At 33.5% G+C, this 18334-nt stretch overlaps 1 protein-coding gene across 4 annotated transcripts in view; it reads left to right on the top strand.

Annotated features, from left to right (window-relative positions):
- Positions 1-15702, top strand: part of LOC138309353 (tudor domain-containing protein 7A-like) — a 59413-nt gene extending 43711 nt beyond the window's left edge. For 3 of the 4 annotated variants that reach the window (XM_069250534.1, XM_069250535.1, XM_069250532.1), the window contains 7 exons: positions 133-231; positions 831-943; positions 1770-2604; positions 10975-11013; positions 12929-13012; positions 13531-13750; positions 14357-15702. In XM_069250534.1, coding sequence (XP_069106635.1) covers positions 133-231; positions 831-943; positions 1770-2604; positions 10975-11013; positions 12929-13012; positions 13531-13750; positions 14357-14568 — 1602 coding nt within the window. In that variant the 3' untranslated portion in view covers positions 14569-15702. The remainder of the gene's footprint in view (positions 1-132; positions 232-830; positions 944-1769; positions 2605-10974; positions 11014-12928; positions 13013-13530; positions 13751-14356) is intronic. The other variant, XM_069250533.1, reaches the window with a different exon arrangement.
- The last annotated feature ends 2632 nt before the right edge of the window (positions 15703-18334 follow it).

Raw genomic sequence — 18334 nt, 5'->3', positions numbered from 1 at the left:
TACTTAAGTTCTATAAAAGAATACACTGGCAAAGCAATTTTTGTATTAAATAGTATTTTTAATTAAATATGAATATTAATTAAAAGATTATTGTAACAGTTACTATATAATGGTAATTACTTGTGTTGGTAGATAAAGTGTCATTTCCTTGACCACGGAGACACAGACAATCTAATCCCAGACCAGTTACGACTCCTGGACGAAGACCTCAACAAATCGCTGCCTTACCAGGTAACAACATATCCCATCTTTGCAAATTACAGAGTTATTTCCTTGCTGGTAGGCGTCCATTATACCCTCATTATTTTTTTCAGTTCAATTTTCTGGAAAATGTGACAATATTTTTCTTTAATATGTAAATACTTAATATCTCTAACTGGGGCAATGTTATAAAGCTGTTATTCTTTTTCCCAACTTATCTGCATGACAAAATGGTGATGCTTATACAAGAATGTTTTTGTTGTGTCTTTATATACTGCATAGTCAGTTATTTGTATGAGCAAAAATTATTTTCTTTGCAATTTTAAGTTAAAAAAACTACTAAGAACATTAAATGTTCACGATCAGTTTTACAGGGCTTATATGAGTTAATCTTTTCTCAGTATTTTGCGAAAAAAAAATTCACAATCATATATGGTTGTTCTGTTAAATTGTGATGATATCATCCTCTCATAAAATTATCAGCTATATGGTATGTTGTATAATAATCTAGTTGTGGAATCTCATTTGTCTGCATACAAAAAATACAGTCAGACCTGTCTATAAAGACCACCCAATTGACACTGGTTTTTATCCTGAAATCTTTCTGTATCAATGTTTGTTTGTTTTAGGCTATTGAAGTTTCCCTCTATGGACTTGAAGAAGTATCGGAGAACATCACGGTGCTGGAGTCGTTGTTTGAACTTGCTCTGGGTAAAACTTGTGTGGCGGAGGTCGTGAGTAGGTAAGTAATACTGACAAGCTATAGGATGAATCTAATTAAATTATACAGATTCTTATTATACTCACTTTGTATCTTAGATAGTCTGTAAACATCCTATTAGGGGTCATGTTCTGTTGACCTTTCTAATTAGCCAATCAAATTTCTGCTTCCAGAATTTTGGAAGTAAATTTTCAGGAATCGACAATGTTTACCAAAATTTTAGAATGCTTTTTGTGTATACAGTCATTCGTCCCATATATACACATCTACATGCATATGAATGCTGTTACAAAATGTTGTTTTAACCAATACGGCTAGATGGATATTATACATTTAAATTTAAGTACAGGGATCATAAAGGTCACCAGGACGTGACCTCAAATGTATGTTGTCAGATCCTCTACCAAGTGACAATGATAATTTGTATGTTAAAGAAGAAGGACTAGACCATGTACAGTTGTGTTCAGTGTTGTTACACAGAACTAACATACATTGGGCTCTGGGTATTCAACTCCTGAATTCAGCAATTTTAAGTTTTCATTTTTTTATCAAATCGATTGATGACCCATGTGTTTATGAACCACTTCAAAATAATCTCAATATCCAAACTATTGTAATTATCACAATATTCAAAATGTGATACCTAAACATAACATACACAGGTATGTTTTCGTTTTGATGCAGTAAGCTGTTTGGTTGACCAAGCTAGTAAAACAACATTGCTGTAAATTGACGTCTGATTATAATCTCTTTATCTAAAGCCAATATTTGATTATTGAACCAAGCGAATATACGAATAGAAATTTGCTAAAAATAAACATGCCTTTAATATTTGTTTTTATTACAGAGATGATTGTTTATCTGTGATATTGTTTGACACCTTTGGTCAAGAAGACATCAACATCAATGAATTGATCGCTAAGACGTACCAGGAAGCTTCGGAGACCTCCCTGCTGACTAGTCATTCTTCCCCATTGGGCAGCGTCGCAAATCTTCTCGGGTCTGACACGGTTGACCAGCCTTCCGATTCTTTGCTCTCAAACAAATCTGCTGACACACAGAGCAGTAGTGTTTCTTCTTTATCAGATAACTCTGACAGTGTCACATCACCAAATAAACCACAAGATACGGTCGAGTCAGTCCATCTCTCCCCGAAGTCAAGTTATGTCGCAACTCTTAATTCAAAACTAGAAACCCAACAGAAAATAGACAGTTCGAGACTGAAGCTCACGCCAGCTCAACAGTTCTCCTCTACAAATGTGCAATCAAATACCCAGAACAAACTCCTCGTGAAACAGAAATCCTCTGACTCTTGGGAAACGGAAGAAAGCGAGGAAGAAATAGGTGAAGTGACAAACGAATCCTCAGATGACTCTAGCAAAAATTCAAAATGTATTTCGGGAAAAACAACTACAAATAAAAATGTGATAAAAGAAGATAATGCAGAGAATGTGAGAGTGAGTTCGGACACCGTTACCACAGATACAGTGGCTGAAAAATCTTCACCAGGCAATCTGTATACATGGGGTACAGGGAAGTCACCAGCCCAGAATGTGGACGAAGACCTCTGGGATAAAGAAGAGTACCACAAGCGGACCCTGCCACCACAACATACGCTCCCCACTAATGGGGAGTTCTGTGATATTCACGTCGGATTTGTTTTCGATCCGGCCAATTTTATTGTAAGTATAGGATTCTCTATTTGGAATTAAATAGAATCTAAAACATATATCTTAATAGATAATTTTATGTCGTGTATGCTAAATATGCTTGTATAACGCTTAAGATATTCATTGGCTGTGTTAATGGTTCATAGTTTTCGATATGGTTTGTGTCCAATAATTTTCTGTTGTCAAAGGAAATTTTGCTATTGGAGGCATTTGCTTTACATGTAGAATTGTGCTATATATTTCTGGCATAGATTGTGCCTTATGTTACGTGGCTTATAGATAGTTCTTTGTGTAGTGATTATAGTCTAACTTACTCTGTATATCTAGTGACTAGTACTTTGTGTAGTGATTATAGTCTAACTTACTAGTATATCTAGTGACTAGTACTGAATTTGTGTAGTGATTATAGTCTAACTTACTCTGTATATCTAGTGACTAGTACTTTGTGTAGTGATTATAGTCTAACTTACTCTGTATATCTAGTGACTAGTACTTTGTGTAGTGATTATAGTCTAACTTACTCTGTATATCTAGTGACTAGTACTTTGTGTAGTGATTATAGTCTAACTTACTCTGTATATCTAGTGACTAGTACTTTGTGTAGTGATTATAGTCTAGCTTACTCTGTATATCTAGTGACTAGTACTTTGTGTAGTGATTATAGTCTAACTTACTCTGTATATCTAGTGACTAGTACTGTGTAGTGATTATAGTCTAACTTACTCTGTATATCTAGTGACTAGTACTTTGTGTAGTGATTATAGTCTAACTTACTCTGTATATCTAGTGACTAGTACTTTGTGTAGTGATTATAGTCTAACTTACTCTGTATATCTAGTGACTAGTACTTTGTGTAGTGATTATAGTCTAACTTACTCTGTATATCTAGTGACTAGTACTTTGTGTAGTGATTATAGTCTAACTTACTCTGTATATCTAGTGACTAGTACTTTGTGTAGTGATTATAGTCTAGCTTACTCTGTATATCTAGTGACTAGTACTTTGTGTAGTGATTATAGTCTAACTTACTCTGTATATCTAGTGACTAGTACTTTGTGTAGTGATTATAGTCTAGCTTACTCTGTATATCTAGTGACTAGTACTTTGTGTAGTGATTATAGTCTAACTTACTCTGTATATCTAGTGACTAGTACTTTGTGTAGTGATTATAGTCTAACTTACTCTGTATATCTAGTGACTTGTACTTTGTGTAGTGATTATAGTCTAACTTACTCTGTATATCTAGTGACTAGTACTTTGTGTAGTGATTATAGTCTAACTTACTCTGTCTAGTGATTATAGTCTACTTACTCTGTATATCTAGTGACTAGTACTTTGTGTAGTGATTATAGTCTAACTTACTCTGTATATCTAGTGAACTTGTACTTTGTGTAGTGATTATAGTCTAACTTACTCTGTATATCTAGTGACTAGTACTTTGTGTAGTGATTATAGTCTAACTTACTCTGTATATCAGTGACTAGTACTTTGTGTAGTGATTATAGTCTAACTTACTCTGTATATCTAGTGACTATAGTACTTTGTGTAGTGATTATAGTCTAACTTACTCTGTATATCTAGTGACTAGTACTTTGTGTAGTGATTATAGTCTAACTTACTCTGTATATATCTAGTGACTAGTACTTTGTGTAGTGATTATAGTCTAACTTACTCTGTATATCTAGTGACTAGTACTTTGTGTAGTGATTATAGTCTAACTTACTCTGTATATCTAGTGACTAGTACTTTGTGTAGTGATTATAGTCTAACTTACTCTGTATATATCTAGTGACTAGTACTTTGTGTAGTGATTATAGTCTAACTTACTCTGTATATCTAGTGACTTGTACTTTGTGTAGTGATTATAGTCTAACTTACTCTGTATATCTAGTGACTAGTACTTTGTGTAGTGATTATAGTCTAACTTACTCTGTATATCTAGTGACTAGTACTTTGTGTAGTGATTATAGTCTAACTTACTCTGTATATCTAGTGACTAGTACTTTGTGTAGTGATTATAGTCTAACTTACTCTGTATATCTAGTGACTATAGTACTTTGTGTAGTGATTATAGTCTAGCTTACTCTGTATATCTAGTGACTAGTACTTTGTGTAGTGATTATAGTCTAACTTACTCTGTATATCTAGTGACTAGTACTTTGTGTAGTGATTATAGTCTAACTTACTCTGTATATCTAGTGACTAGAATTATAGTCTACTTTCTGTATGTGTAGTACTGATTATAGTCTAACTTACTCTGTATATCTAGTGACTAGTACTTTGTGTAGTGATTATAGTCTAACTTACTCTGTATATCCAGTGACTAGTACTTTGTGTAGTGATTATAGTCTAACTTACTCTGTATATATCTAGTGACTAGTACTTTGTGTAGTGATTATAGTCTAACTTACTCTGTATATCTAGTGACTATAGTACTTTGTGTAGTGATTATAGTCTAACTTACTCTGTATATCTAGTGACTAGTACTTTGTGTAGTGATTATAGTCTAGCTTACTCTGTATATCTAGTGACTAGTACTTTGTGTAGTGATTATAGTCTAACTTACTCTGTATATCTAGTGACTAGTACTTTGTGTAGTGATTATAGTCTAACTTACTCTGTATATCTAGTGACTAGTACTTTGTGTTAGTGATTATAGTCTAACTTACTCTGTATATCCAGTGACTAGTACTTTGTGTAGTGATTATAGTCTAACTTACTCTGTATATCTAGTGACTAGTACTTTGTGTAGTGATTATAGTCTAACTTACTCTGTATATCTAGTGACTAGTACTTTGTGTAGTGATTATAGTCTAACTTACTCTGTATATCTAGTGACTAGTACTTTGTTGTAGTGATTATAGTCTAACTTACTCTGTATATCTAGTGACTAGTACTTTGTGTAGTGATTATAGTCTAACTTACTCTGTATATATCTAGTGACTAGTACTTTGTGTAGTGATTATAGTCTAACTTACTCTGTATATCCAGTGACTAGTACTTTGTGTAGTGATTATAGTCTAGCTTACTCTGTATATCTAGTGACTAGTACTTTGTGTAGTGATTATAGTCTAACTTACTCTGTATATCTAGTGACTAGTACTTTGTGTAGTGATTATAGTCTAACTTACTCTGTATATCTAGTGACTAGTACTTTGTGTAGTGATTATAGTCTAACTTACTCTGTATATCTAGTGACTAGTACTTTGTGTAGTGATTATAGTCTAAGCTTACTCTGTATATCTAGTGACTAGTACTTTGTGTAGTGATTATAGTCTAACTTACTCTTATATCTAGTGACTATAGTACTTTGTGTAGTGATTATAGTCTAACTTACTCTGTATATCTAGTGACTAGTACTTTGTGTAGTGATTATAGTCTAACTTACTCTGTATATCTAGTGACTATAGTACTTTGTGTAGTGATTATAGTCTAACTTACTCTGTATATCTAGTGACTAGTACTTTGTGTAGTGATTATAGTCTAACTTACTCTGTATATCTAGTGACTAGTACTTTGTGTAGTGATTATAGTCTAACTTACTCTGTGTATATCCAGTGACTAGTACTTTGTGTAGTGATTATAGTCTAACTTACTCTGTATATCTAGTGACTAGTACTTTGTGTAGTGATTATAGTCTAACTTACTCTGTATATATCTAGTGACTATAGTACTTTGTGTAGTGATTATAGTCTAACTTACTCTGTATATCCAGTGACTAGTACTTTGTGTAGTGATTATAGTCTAACTTACTCTGTATATCCAGTGACTAGTACTTTGTGTGTAGTGATTATAGTCTAACTTACTCTGTATATCTAGTGACTAGTACTTTGTGTAGTGATTATAGTCTAACTTACTCTGTATATCTAGTGACTAGTACTTTGTGTAGTGATTATAGTCTAACTTACTCTGTATATCCAGTGACTATAGTACTTTGTGTAGTGATTATAGTCTAACTTACTCTTTATATCTAGTGACTAGTACTTTGTGTAGTGATTATAGTCTAACTTACTCTGTATATCTAGTGACTAGTACTTTGTGTAGTGATTATAGTCTAACTTACTCTGTATATCTAGTGACTAGTACTTTGTGTAGTGATTATAGTCTAACTTACTCTGTATATCTAGTGACTAGTACTTTGTGTAGTGATTATAGTCTAGCTTACTCTGTATATCTAGTGACTAGTACTTTGTGTAGTGATTATAGTCTAACTTACTCTGTATATCTAGTGACTAGTACTTTGTGTAGTGATTATAGTCTAACTTACTCTGTATATCTAGTGACTAGTACTTTGTGTAGTGATTATAGTCTAACTTACTCTGTATATCTAGTGACTAGTACTTTGTGTAGTGATTATAGTCTAACTTACTCTGTATTTCCAGTGACTATAGTACTTTGTGTAGTGATTATAGTCTAACTTACTCTGTATATCTAGTGACTAGTACTTTGTGTAGTGATTATAGTCTAACTTACTCTGTATATCCAGTGACTAGTACTTTGTGTAGTGATTATAGTCTAACTTACTCTGTATATCTAGTGACTATAGTACTTTGTGTAGTGATTATAGTCTAGCTTACTCTGTATATCTAGTGACTAGTACTTTGTGTAGTGATTATAGTCTAACTTACTCTGTATATCTAGTGACTAGTACTTTGTGTAGTGATTATAGTCTAACTTACTCTGTATATCTAGTGACTAGTACTTTGTGTAGTGATTATAGTCTAACTTACTCTGTATATATCTAGTGACTAGTACTTTGTGTAGTGATTTATAGTCTAACTTACTCTGTATATCTAGTGACTAGTACTTTGTGTAGTGATTATAGTCTAACTTACTCTGTATATCTAGTGACTAGTACTTTGTGTAGTGATTATAGTCTAACTTACTCTGTATATCTAGTGACTATAGTACTTTGTGTAGTGATTATAGTCTAACTTACTCTGTATATCTAGTGACTAGTACTTTGTGTAGTGATTATAGTCTAACTTACTCTGTATATCTAGTGACTAGTACTTTGTGTAGTGATTATAGTCTAGCTTACTCTGTATATCTAGTGACTAGTACTTTGTGTAGTCATTTAAGTCTAACTTACTCTGTATATCTAGTGACTATAGTACTTTGTGTAGTGATTATAGTCTAACTTACTCTGTATATCTAGTGACTAGTACTTTGTGTAGTGATTATAGTCTAACTTACTCTGTATATCTAGTGACTAGTACTTTGTGTAGTGATTATAGTCTAACTTACTCTGTATATCTAGTGACTATAGTACTTTGTGTAGTGATTATAGTCTAACTTACTCTGTATATCTAGTGACTAGTACTTTGTGTAGTGATTATAGTCTAACTTACTCTGTATATCCAGTGACTAGTACTTTGTGTAGTGATTATAGTCTATACTTACTCTGTATATCCTAGTGACTACTAGTACTTTGTGTAGTGATTATAGTCTAGCTTACTCTGTATATCTAGTGACTAGTACTTTGTGTAGTGATTATAGTCTAACTTACTCTGTATATCTAGTGACTAGTACTTTGTGTAGTGATTATAGTCTAACTTACTCTGTATATCTAGTGACTAGTACTTTGTGTAGTGATTATAGTCTAACTTACTCTGTATATCTAGTGACTAGTACTTTGTGTAGTGATTATAGTCTAACTTACTCTGTATATCTAGTGACTAGTACTTTGTGTAGTGATTATAGTCTAACTTACTCTGTATATCTAGTGACTAGTACTTTGTGTAGTGATTATAGTCTAACTTACTCTGTATATCTAGTGACTAGTACTTTGTGTAGTGATTATAGTCTAACTTACTCTGTATATCTAGTGACTATAGTACTTTGTGTAGTGATTATAGTCTAACTTACTCTGTATATCTAGTGACTAGTACTTTGTGTAGTGATTATAGTCTAACTTATCTCTGTATATCAGTGACTAGTACTTTGTGTAGTGATTATAGTCTAACTTACTCTGTATATATCTAGTGACTAGTACTTTGTGTAGTGATTATAGTCTAACTTACTCTGTATATCTAGTGACTAGTACTTTGTGTAGTGATTATAGTCTAACTTACTCTGTATATCTAGTGACTAGTACTTTGTGTAGTGATTATAGTCTAACTTACTCTGTATATCTAGTGACTTGTACTTTGTGTAGTGATTATAGTCTAGCTTACTCTGTATATCTAGTGACTAGTACTTTGTGTAGTGATTATAGTCTAACTTACTCTGTATATCTAGTGACTAGTACTTTGTGTAGTGATTATAGTCTAACTTACTCTGTATATCTAGTGACTATAGTACTTTGTGTAGTGATTATAGTCTAACTTACTCTGTATATCTAGTGACTAGTACTTTGTGTAGTGATTATAGTCTAACTTACTCTGTATATCTAGTGACTAGTACTTTGTGTAGTGATTATAGTCTAACTTACTCTGTATATCTAGTGACTATAGTACTTTGTGTAGTGATTATAGTCTAACTTACTCTGTATATCTAGTGACTAGTACTTTGTGTAGTGATTATAGTCTAACTTACTCTGTATATCTAGTGACTAGTACTTTGTGTAGTGATTATAGTCTAACTTACTCTGTATATCCAGTGACTAGTACTTTGTGTAGTGATTATAGTCTAACTTACTCTGTATATCTAGTGACTAGTACTTTGTGTAGTGATTATAGTCTAACTTACTCTGTATATCCAGTGACTAGTACTTTGTGTAGTGATTATAGTCTAACTTACTCTGTATATCCAGTGACTAGTACTTTGTGTAGTGATTATAGTCTAACTTACTCTGTATATCTAGTGACTAGTACTTTGTGTAGTGATTATAGTCTAACTTACTCTGTATATATCTAGTGACTATAGTACTTTGTGTAGTGATTATAGTCTAGCTTACTCTGTATATCTAGTGACTAGTACTTTGTGTAGTGATTATAGTCTAGCTTACTCTGTATATCTAGTGACTATAGTACTTTGTGTAGTGATTATAGTCTAACTTACTCTGTATATCTAGTGACTATAGTACTTTGTGTAGTGATTATAGTCTAACTTACTCTGTATATCTAGTGACTATAGTACTTTGTGTAGTGATTATAGTCTAACTTACTCTGTATATCTAGTGACTAGTACTTTGTGTAGTGATTATAGTCTAACTTACTCTGTATATCTAGTGACTAGTACTTTGTGTAGTGATTATAGTCTAACTTACTCTGTATATCTAGTGACTATAGTACTTTGTGTAGTGATTATAGTCTAGCTTACTCTGTATATTCTAGTGACTAGTACTTTGTGTAGTGATTATAGTCTAACTTACTCTGTATATCTAGTGACTATAGTACTTTGTGTAGTGATTATAGTCTAACTTACTCTGTATATCTAGTGACTAGTACTTTGTGTAGTGATTATAGTCTAACTTACTCTGTATATCTAGTGACTAGTACTTTGTGTAGTGATTATAGTCTAACTTACTCTGTATATCTAGTGACTAGTACTTTGTGTAGTGATTATAGTCTAACTTACTCTGTATATCTAGTGACTAGTACTTTGTGTAGTGATTATAGTCTAACTTACTCTGTATATCTAGTGACTAGTACTTTGTGTAGTGATTATAGTCTAACTTACTCTGTATATCTAGTGACTAGTACTTTGTGTAGTGATTATAGTCTAACTTACTCTGTATATCTAGTGACTAGTACTTTGTGTAGTGATTATAGTCTAACTTACTCTGTATATCCAGTGACTAGTACTTTGTGTAGTGATTATAGTCTAACTTACTCTGTATATCTAGTGACTATGTACTTTGTGTAGTGATTATAGTCTAACTTACTCTGTATATCTAGTGACTAGTACTTTGTGTAGTGATTATAGTCTAACTTACTCTGTATATCATGATACTAGTACTTTGTGTAGTGATTATAGTCTAACTTACTCTGTATATCTAGTGACTAGTACTTTGTGTAGTGATTATAGTCTAACTTACTCTGTATATCTAGTGACTAGTACTTTGTGTAGTGATTATAGTCTAGCTTACTCTGTATATCTAGTGACTAGTACTTTGTGTAGTGATTATAGTCTAACTTACTCTGTATATAGTGATCTTGTGAGGATAATCTATACTTTATCTGTGACTATCTTGTGTAGGATTATAGTCTAACTTACTCTGTATATATCTAGTGACTAGTACTTTGTGTAGTGATTATAGTCTAACTTACTCTTATATCGTGACTATAGTACTTTGTGTAGTGATTATAGTCTAACTTACTCTGTATATCTAGTGACTATAGTACTTTGTGTAGTGATTATAGTCTAGCTTACTCTGTATATTTAGTGACTATAGTACCTTATGCAGTATTTATAGCCTAGCTTACTCTGTATATACAGGTAGTGTTTTCATACCAACTGCCCCTGTCAGGCTCGTGTGTGAGTAACTGGTAACAGTATCAACATCTCCATGCATTTCAGTTTCCGACTTGAAATTATTCCAAACTAAATTTGCCAATCATTTTCTAAAATTTTCAGGAAATTCAATTTAAAGATGTATTGTCCAATAGAGTAAAATACAAAACAAAAACCACCTTGACGAATTGTTGATGTGTTTCAGCAATATACCACAAGCCTAATCCATTGAAACCTCTGAGTTACAAGGAGTAAAGCAATATACTGACCTTAGGTCGGTGATTGATTTCCATGAACTCTGGCTTTCCTTCACCATTTAAACCTTACATGATCCAGGTTGCTGATAAGTTAGATTTGTTTAGTTCAAGGTCGTATAAATAGCCAAAGTTATTTAACGACATGCCAGGTTTATAGGTGAAGGAAAGCGGGAGTGTCCGGAGAAAAGCCAGATGTATGTGAACTCACAACCCAGAAAAAGCCAGATGTATGTGAACTCACAACCCAGAGGTGGAGGGCTTATGGTTATATATTTATCTTAACACCTGAACCACTTGGCCACCATAATTCTATAACATTTGACTTGTTTGTACTCCCAGTGGTATAACAGGATTAAGATGTATGGAGGTTTGATCTTGCTGTTCTATCATCATGTTTAATTTCCCAAGTTATGTTAGAAAATGTACATGTTGAACTGAAAAAATGTAAGGCCAACTTATACAATTTTTGTGTTTCTTTATGGAAAATAAAGTAAAATGATAGACAATAACAGCAGATCATGAATAGATTGATTACGTAGTTATATGCATACATAGTACACAATTAACGATGGCTTTATGTTTCGTATTTTGAAAAAGAAATACGTTTATTTATTATTCTTAACGTAATGATATAAGAATACCTATAAACCATAACAAACAAAGTATTAATTATAATACACGTATATTACATAAAAGCCTATCATCGATTACAAGGTCAAGGGGAGTAACTCGTACGTGACAATTTAATTGACTAAGAACACGAAATTCAGCAGTCCGGAAAACTCGTAATCCGGACGGTTTAGGCTGGGAACCAAGGTGTCCGGATTATCGAGGGTCCACTGTACACTGTAGTTTAAAAAATAAGAAACAAAAAGGATTTACTAGAATTTAGAAGTAAAGAAATAGAAATTTGACATTTGTGTATACAATTTATATCTCATTAAATGAAAATTAAAGATAAATACATTAAAAATTCATGAATAGAATTACATGTTTCATTATCAGAATGAACACTAGAGAAATAGAAAACATACAATATAAAGAAAATCAGGTTGTAAAGAAATACAACATGAAGCACAGATAATTTTATGTTTGGCCTTAAACATTATTTGCTGCTTATTCCTTTGCAACAGGCTTATTCCCCGACATCCATCACAGAACATATCATATAAAATATTGTTGAATCCTGTACTGCTTTAGCTTTGCTTGTTTTGTTCACTTATGCTTCACTTTTAATGCTTGAGTTGATAATTAATTCATCTATTCAGTAATTTGTTTTAATTGTACTTTAATTTAATCACATTTTATGGTTGAGTCTCTTTCAGGAATTAAATGAATGAATCAATTATCTTTTTCTGCAGAATATAATGAAATGCCTAATTTTGTTTTAAAAGTTAGGACAGGTTGATAACACAATGGGGTGTTGTTATGGTATGAAAAGAGATAGATAACTAAATTGTAAAGAATATCCTAAACATTTGTCATAACATTAAACAAAAATATTTTAGACATAGCGTTGTGAAAGTTGTGTAGGTACATCTAGAAAAAGTTGGTCAGATTAAAAGATAGATTAACCGAGATACAAATCAGTAATTGTTTGCTGTATTTTGTTTCGGTTGCTCTTAATTATACATACAATGTAGTAGCTCTTTTCACTGTTTAAATGATGGGTGTTTTTTCAGATAACACCTTTTGACAACATGTCAGACGTACAAAGATTGCACCAGGAGCTGAATGACTACATGTTACAGACAAAATCAGAAAAGGTAAATTTCTGTACTGACACTCATATATGAATAACCGATCAAGTTGGCAAATGGCATTGTGAACACCTGGAGTGAAAGGCAACAATTTGTTAGTGTAAGGATTGATCCAACAAGTTGTCATCTGGACTCTAATTATAGACTCTGATTCAATTATTGTTCTTCATCAGAACAGTGTTCCCAATTCTTTACATACAGTAAAACCTGCCATAGTGACCACCTTTGTATAATGAACACTTGAATAATCAGATCACTTTTTTTTGACACAATTGGCAATTAAATTTAACACTGGTAGAGGACACAATTGACAATTAAATTTAACACTGGTAGAGGAATATAATAATATAGAAATACAAATATTTATAGTCATTGGGTATTTTATGATTTTGTTGAACATTATTTCAGATCCTGACGTAGGAGGGAAGTATATATTGGAATTATACAGAAAATGAATATTGCTACTCTTTCCCACCACTGTTATATCCCACAGTATATCATAATCATGTTTAACATCATTTCAGACCCTGACCGAAGAGGAAGTGAAGTTAGGTCATCTATACGCTGGACAACAAGACGATTGTTGGTACCGTACCGTCACACGACAGGCCGTCGGTCCAGAACTATTTTCTGTTTACTACCCCGACCTCGGGGAATTCAACGTTGTTGATACCAGTGAACTTCGACCTCTTCCACTAAAATTCTGGTCGCTTCCCTTCCAGGCTTTCAAGGCAAAACTTGATGGTAAGTATTACTGATGTTTACGAAAGGTGACTACCTGGTAACAAACAGCTGCCAAGTGAAACTTTGAGATTTCAAATTAAATACCTAGTTTTAGGAGGTGGGACCCAAATTTCCAGAAACAAACAAACGAATACCAATAACAAACTAGGCAAAATACTTTACTTGGTTATCGTAAATAATAAGGGGACTTAAGTTTGGACTAAAGTATACAATATTTATTTCAAGAAATCAGTTAGCACCCAGTTTCATTAATGATCCTCTACACTTACACTTAATAAGTTAACTCCGAATTTTATAAAATTCTCCATAAGATAGCATTACAGAAGTTAAGAATTAACAGAATATCAATGGAACTGGACCCATGATCCACTTGGATTTATAAAAAAGCTATCAATGGTCTATTGAAAATGGATTGGGAAAGTCGTGGTCTTCAAAAGTTTTACACAAGTAGACCCAGAGTCCATTTTCACAAAACATCTAAAACTTTCGAGCTATGCATTAGGAATGGAAAATTTAAAAATTGTGGAAATATCAATATTTGAAGTCTAGATATATATATAAATAATATATAGTTATGTAGTAAACGTGTTGTTTTATGTGTTACAGCAATCCGTCCGCCCAAAAAGACTGGATTCTGGACGGAGGGAGCCATTTACAAGATGAAGGCACTGACTGAAGGCAAAAACCTTGTAGGGCTGGTGAGGGAGGTCAACCAGAATAAAGTTGTCTCCCTTTCCCTTGTCGACACGTCAGACGAAAACGTGGACGTTTGTGTGGAGGAGGTTTTAATGGAATGTGGATTTGCTGAGCGGTCGTGAGACTGACATTATAGACTTTATATACACAGTGAGTGAAGGCCACATCAAATACAGCCAATATTCAGTGCCAATACTAATTTTTGAAATAGAATATTGTACTAACAATGTCTACTGAAAAATTTAGTGCTTACCTTATATAAGAAATAAGAATATCAAGCTGTTTTTAACTTTACTAATCATACGACTCTTAGTGCTCTATGTGGATTTTAGATAAGATTGTATTTCAGCTTTTGTTATGTTTGTCCCCTCTGTTGTAGAAAATGGCCATCTCTGGTGCAGGAGGATGTTATTTTTCCTAATCAAATAATATTGTGAAACTTCACAAAATCGTCATGACTCATCTCGTTATATTAATGTAAAAGTAATTGGTTATTCCTCCTTCAACTTTGTGAAAGCAAATCTTATTCAACTTTGTAAAGTAATCACAAATGTCTTCTTTTTCAGTAGAATTCCTTGTATCATATCATATTTATCAGTACAAATGAACCTGATAAATCTCTATAAACTCGGTGCTTGCCATATACCTTAAGTTTTTCTTTTAAATTCCGACACTTAACCTAATTTCCCCATTTTTGGCTTTATGAAAGCAAATTTCATTTTTATTTTTTGCGGAATTCTTTTTGTCTTTTGAACCTGGCAAATTCATTTATTAATTCATCATTTTGCCATATACCTAAAAATTATATTTTGACTGTCCACTCTTAGTTTTCCCTTATTATGAAAGCTAAATTTTTGTCCAATAAGAATACCGTGGTCACTTGATGAGACATGAACACCATATAGCCTTGCCATATTTACCATAAAATTTATATCATTCACCCCCTAAAAATACATTTGAACTCTTCTGCTTCAAATCTTGGAATAGTCCATTATGAATTTTCAGGGGTGAATGAGTTCATACAGAATTTGCTAAGATAATTAACCAGTATTGGACAGGTTAAGTCTACATGATCCTGATTTTAATTACGTAGGTAAGTTGTATGACAGTGTATAGGTATGGGGACTGTTCTATGAAATACTCTGCATTACCTGACTATATTATCTGTTATTATGCAAAAGTATGTATACAGGCGTTCTATACGTTTGAATGCTACACGATTTGTATTATGTTATCATTAAAAAGCTGTAAAAACATGAACATGTTTGGGTTTTTTTTGTGTGTCCATCTGATTTTCTAAGTAATATACATGTACAATTATAGCGTTTTGACAAGGTCGATGCAATTAAATTAGCAATGTTATAATGCTTAAATGACTTCGACGTTTTGATACAGATCGGTCAATCAACTATTTTCAATCAAATTTTATCAGTCGATCATTGTTTTATAGGGAGTCACGTGGGGTACCGACGTCCAATAAGATTTGCCGAAAAAACAAGAAAAATGATAACAGCTATTAAAAAATATTCTTAAACTTCAGTTATTTATTTATCATCCACAACTTAACCTTGATACTCCACGGGTTCCGATCATTTACGATCTCTACACCCCTGGACTAGCTCATAGTAAAACTGGAGGCAACAGAACAGGTAATTTAGTCCTTTGATGCATATCAAAAAGAGCCATATAACGGTACACTGAGGTTGATTGTGTGGCTTTGATATATTAGGCGTCGCTCTCTCTGTAGTCTTCAAAGGAAATTTTTGCTGGCCTGTGATTGGTTCAGATTTTTCCCTCTGAGCTGCCTTCAGTTTAACTATGAGATAGTCAAGGGGTGTAGAGATCGTAAGTGAACCCCTGGCGTTTCGAGGATATCAACAACTGTAATTAAGCTGAAAGTTGGTAAGAACGGTTGTAATATTTGCACTTAGAACAGCTTCAATAGTTGACGTCTTGGCCCAGGTTCAATTCATTCAGTATTATGAAATCTTTTAAATTATATTTTTTCATAGGAAAGCACTATGAAGTTAAGGACAATATGGACCGTAAAATCACGTGTTATATGAAAAGTACCTTAACATTATACAGTTGTTTCATGCCTTTTCAGTTAACGGTCAAAACTCGTTTCCCGAAGTGTTGAGACCAACCCGATGAACTGTTTACTAAGGCCAGAGGCCGAAGGAAACAGTTTATAGGGTTGGTCCCAAAACCGAGAGGAAAGAATTATGACTGATAACTGATAAGGCATGAAACAACTGTTTTGTTACCTGAACCGCAATCTTAAACTTATCATTGAGCTTCTGGTAAGAAAGACTTTCGCCGAAAGAAAACCAGTTTTTTCAGGTCGATCCGGCGTGCCGGTGTTTTTGACGTCAACAATTAATTATGACGTCAACAATAAAACGCATGCAAACGTTCCGCCCCGGTCAACAATCAATTGCAAACTACATGTATTGACCGGTCAATAGGCTAAATTGTTGTACCCCTATACAATCGTTTCTATATAAACTCTATTAACAAAAATGCCAATAAATGAAATGTTCCGTCGAGCAGTCTAAAAAAACTGTTAAAATTGACTGCTAAAATGTGCTGTTGGACAATGTGACGTCACACCAACAATTCGTGACGTCAATGCATTGTTTTGAGTCAATGGGTATAACAAAACAGTTATCGACTGGGTTTTCGGGCAACAGATAATTTGTTGGACCCTCACACAAACTTGCCCTCGGTTAAGAGTTTGTCTTCGGGTCCAGCAAATCATCTGTTGCCCTCAATCCTAGTCAACAACTGTATATTACTTCATTTACATTTATATAGAGAGTCAGGAAACAATACATGGCCTTGATTTCTCGAAACAAAAGTACAGACTTAGTTAAAACTTAAGTTTTTCTCCTTATGTAACTTATATGGCAATTTATGACTTAAGTAAGTTTTTTTAAAAGTTGTTTCGAGAAATCGGGACCTGGTAGCTCACCTTCTGACTCTAACAGCTGATAAACGTTGCATTTACCACAATACAGTACGATGATTTGACTAAAAACATCTTCTGGGAACAGGGTTAGTTTAAACATTGGCTCTGACCCCCTGGACAAGGAGTAGTGGGACCCAAAAGGAAAATTAGAGGTACAGTTCCAACGCCCTTTCTGCAAGGCAAATTGCATGATCGTAAAAGGTGACTAAATTTAGAACTTCCCAACGTCTCCCTTGACACCGCCTCACTTTTGGCCTTCTGTTGAGCGTTCGCCTCTTTGAAGAAGGCTCTAGGTTCTGCCCCTAGCCAAGACACGCCAAAGACTATAAAAGTGGTACATAGAGTTTCTGCTCCTACTTATATTATAGCGCTCAGCGTACAGGTAGTAGGGAGGCAGGTTGGCCTGTTGTCAATATAATGTGACCGGTTGGGATGTGTTGATGGTGTCTTCGGCAGCATGCTTCAGTGATATAGCACAGAAAGGGCTAGAGTTCTACTATACAAGAAGACAAAAGGAATAAACCAGTCTCCCAAATCACACACCGCGTAATTAGTTCATACACGCAACACATAATATACATGGTAGGCCGTCCATACATGACACTGACTGTATAGGACGTTAATTGAATATAAAAAATAGAGGTAAATCTGTTAAATCCTTGAGGAAAGAAACAATGATCCTGTATTCCGTATTATTTGGCATAACACACCAGGTGAGCGATACAGGTCCTCTTGGTCTCTTGGTATTTAGAGTAGCATATCAGATACAAAGGACATTAGCCCATAGGAGCTTTAACGGCGACAAACATTTATATATTGTTACATAAAAACGTATTTCAGAGAGAATTATTTGATGAAAAGACAGTCATATAGCGTTATCGCATTAATAATGAACACTGGTATTATATTAACGTTGT

The sequence above is a fragment of the Argopecten irradians genome, chromosome 15, assembly GCF_041381155.1.
Source record: "Argopecten irradians isolate NY chromosome 15, Ai_NY, whole genome shotgun sequence".
Lineage (NCBI taxonomy): Eukaryota > Metazoa > Mollusca > Bivalvia > Pectinida > Pectinidae > Argopecten > Argopecten irradians.
Note: the sequence above shows the minus strand (reverse complement) of the source record. Positions and strands in the feature narration are given on the sequence as shown.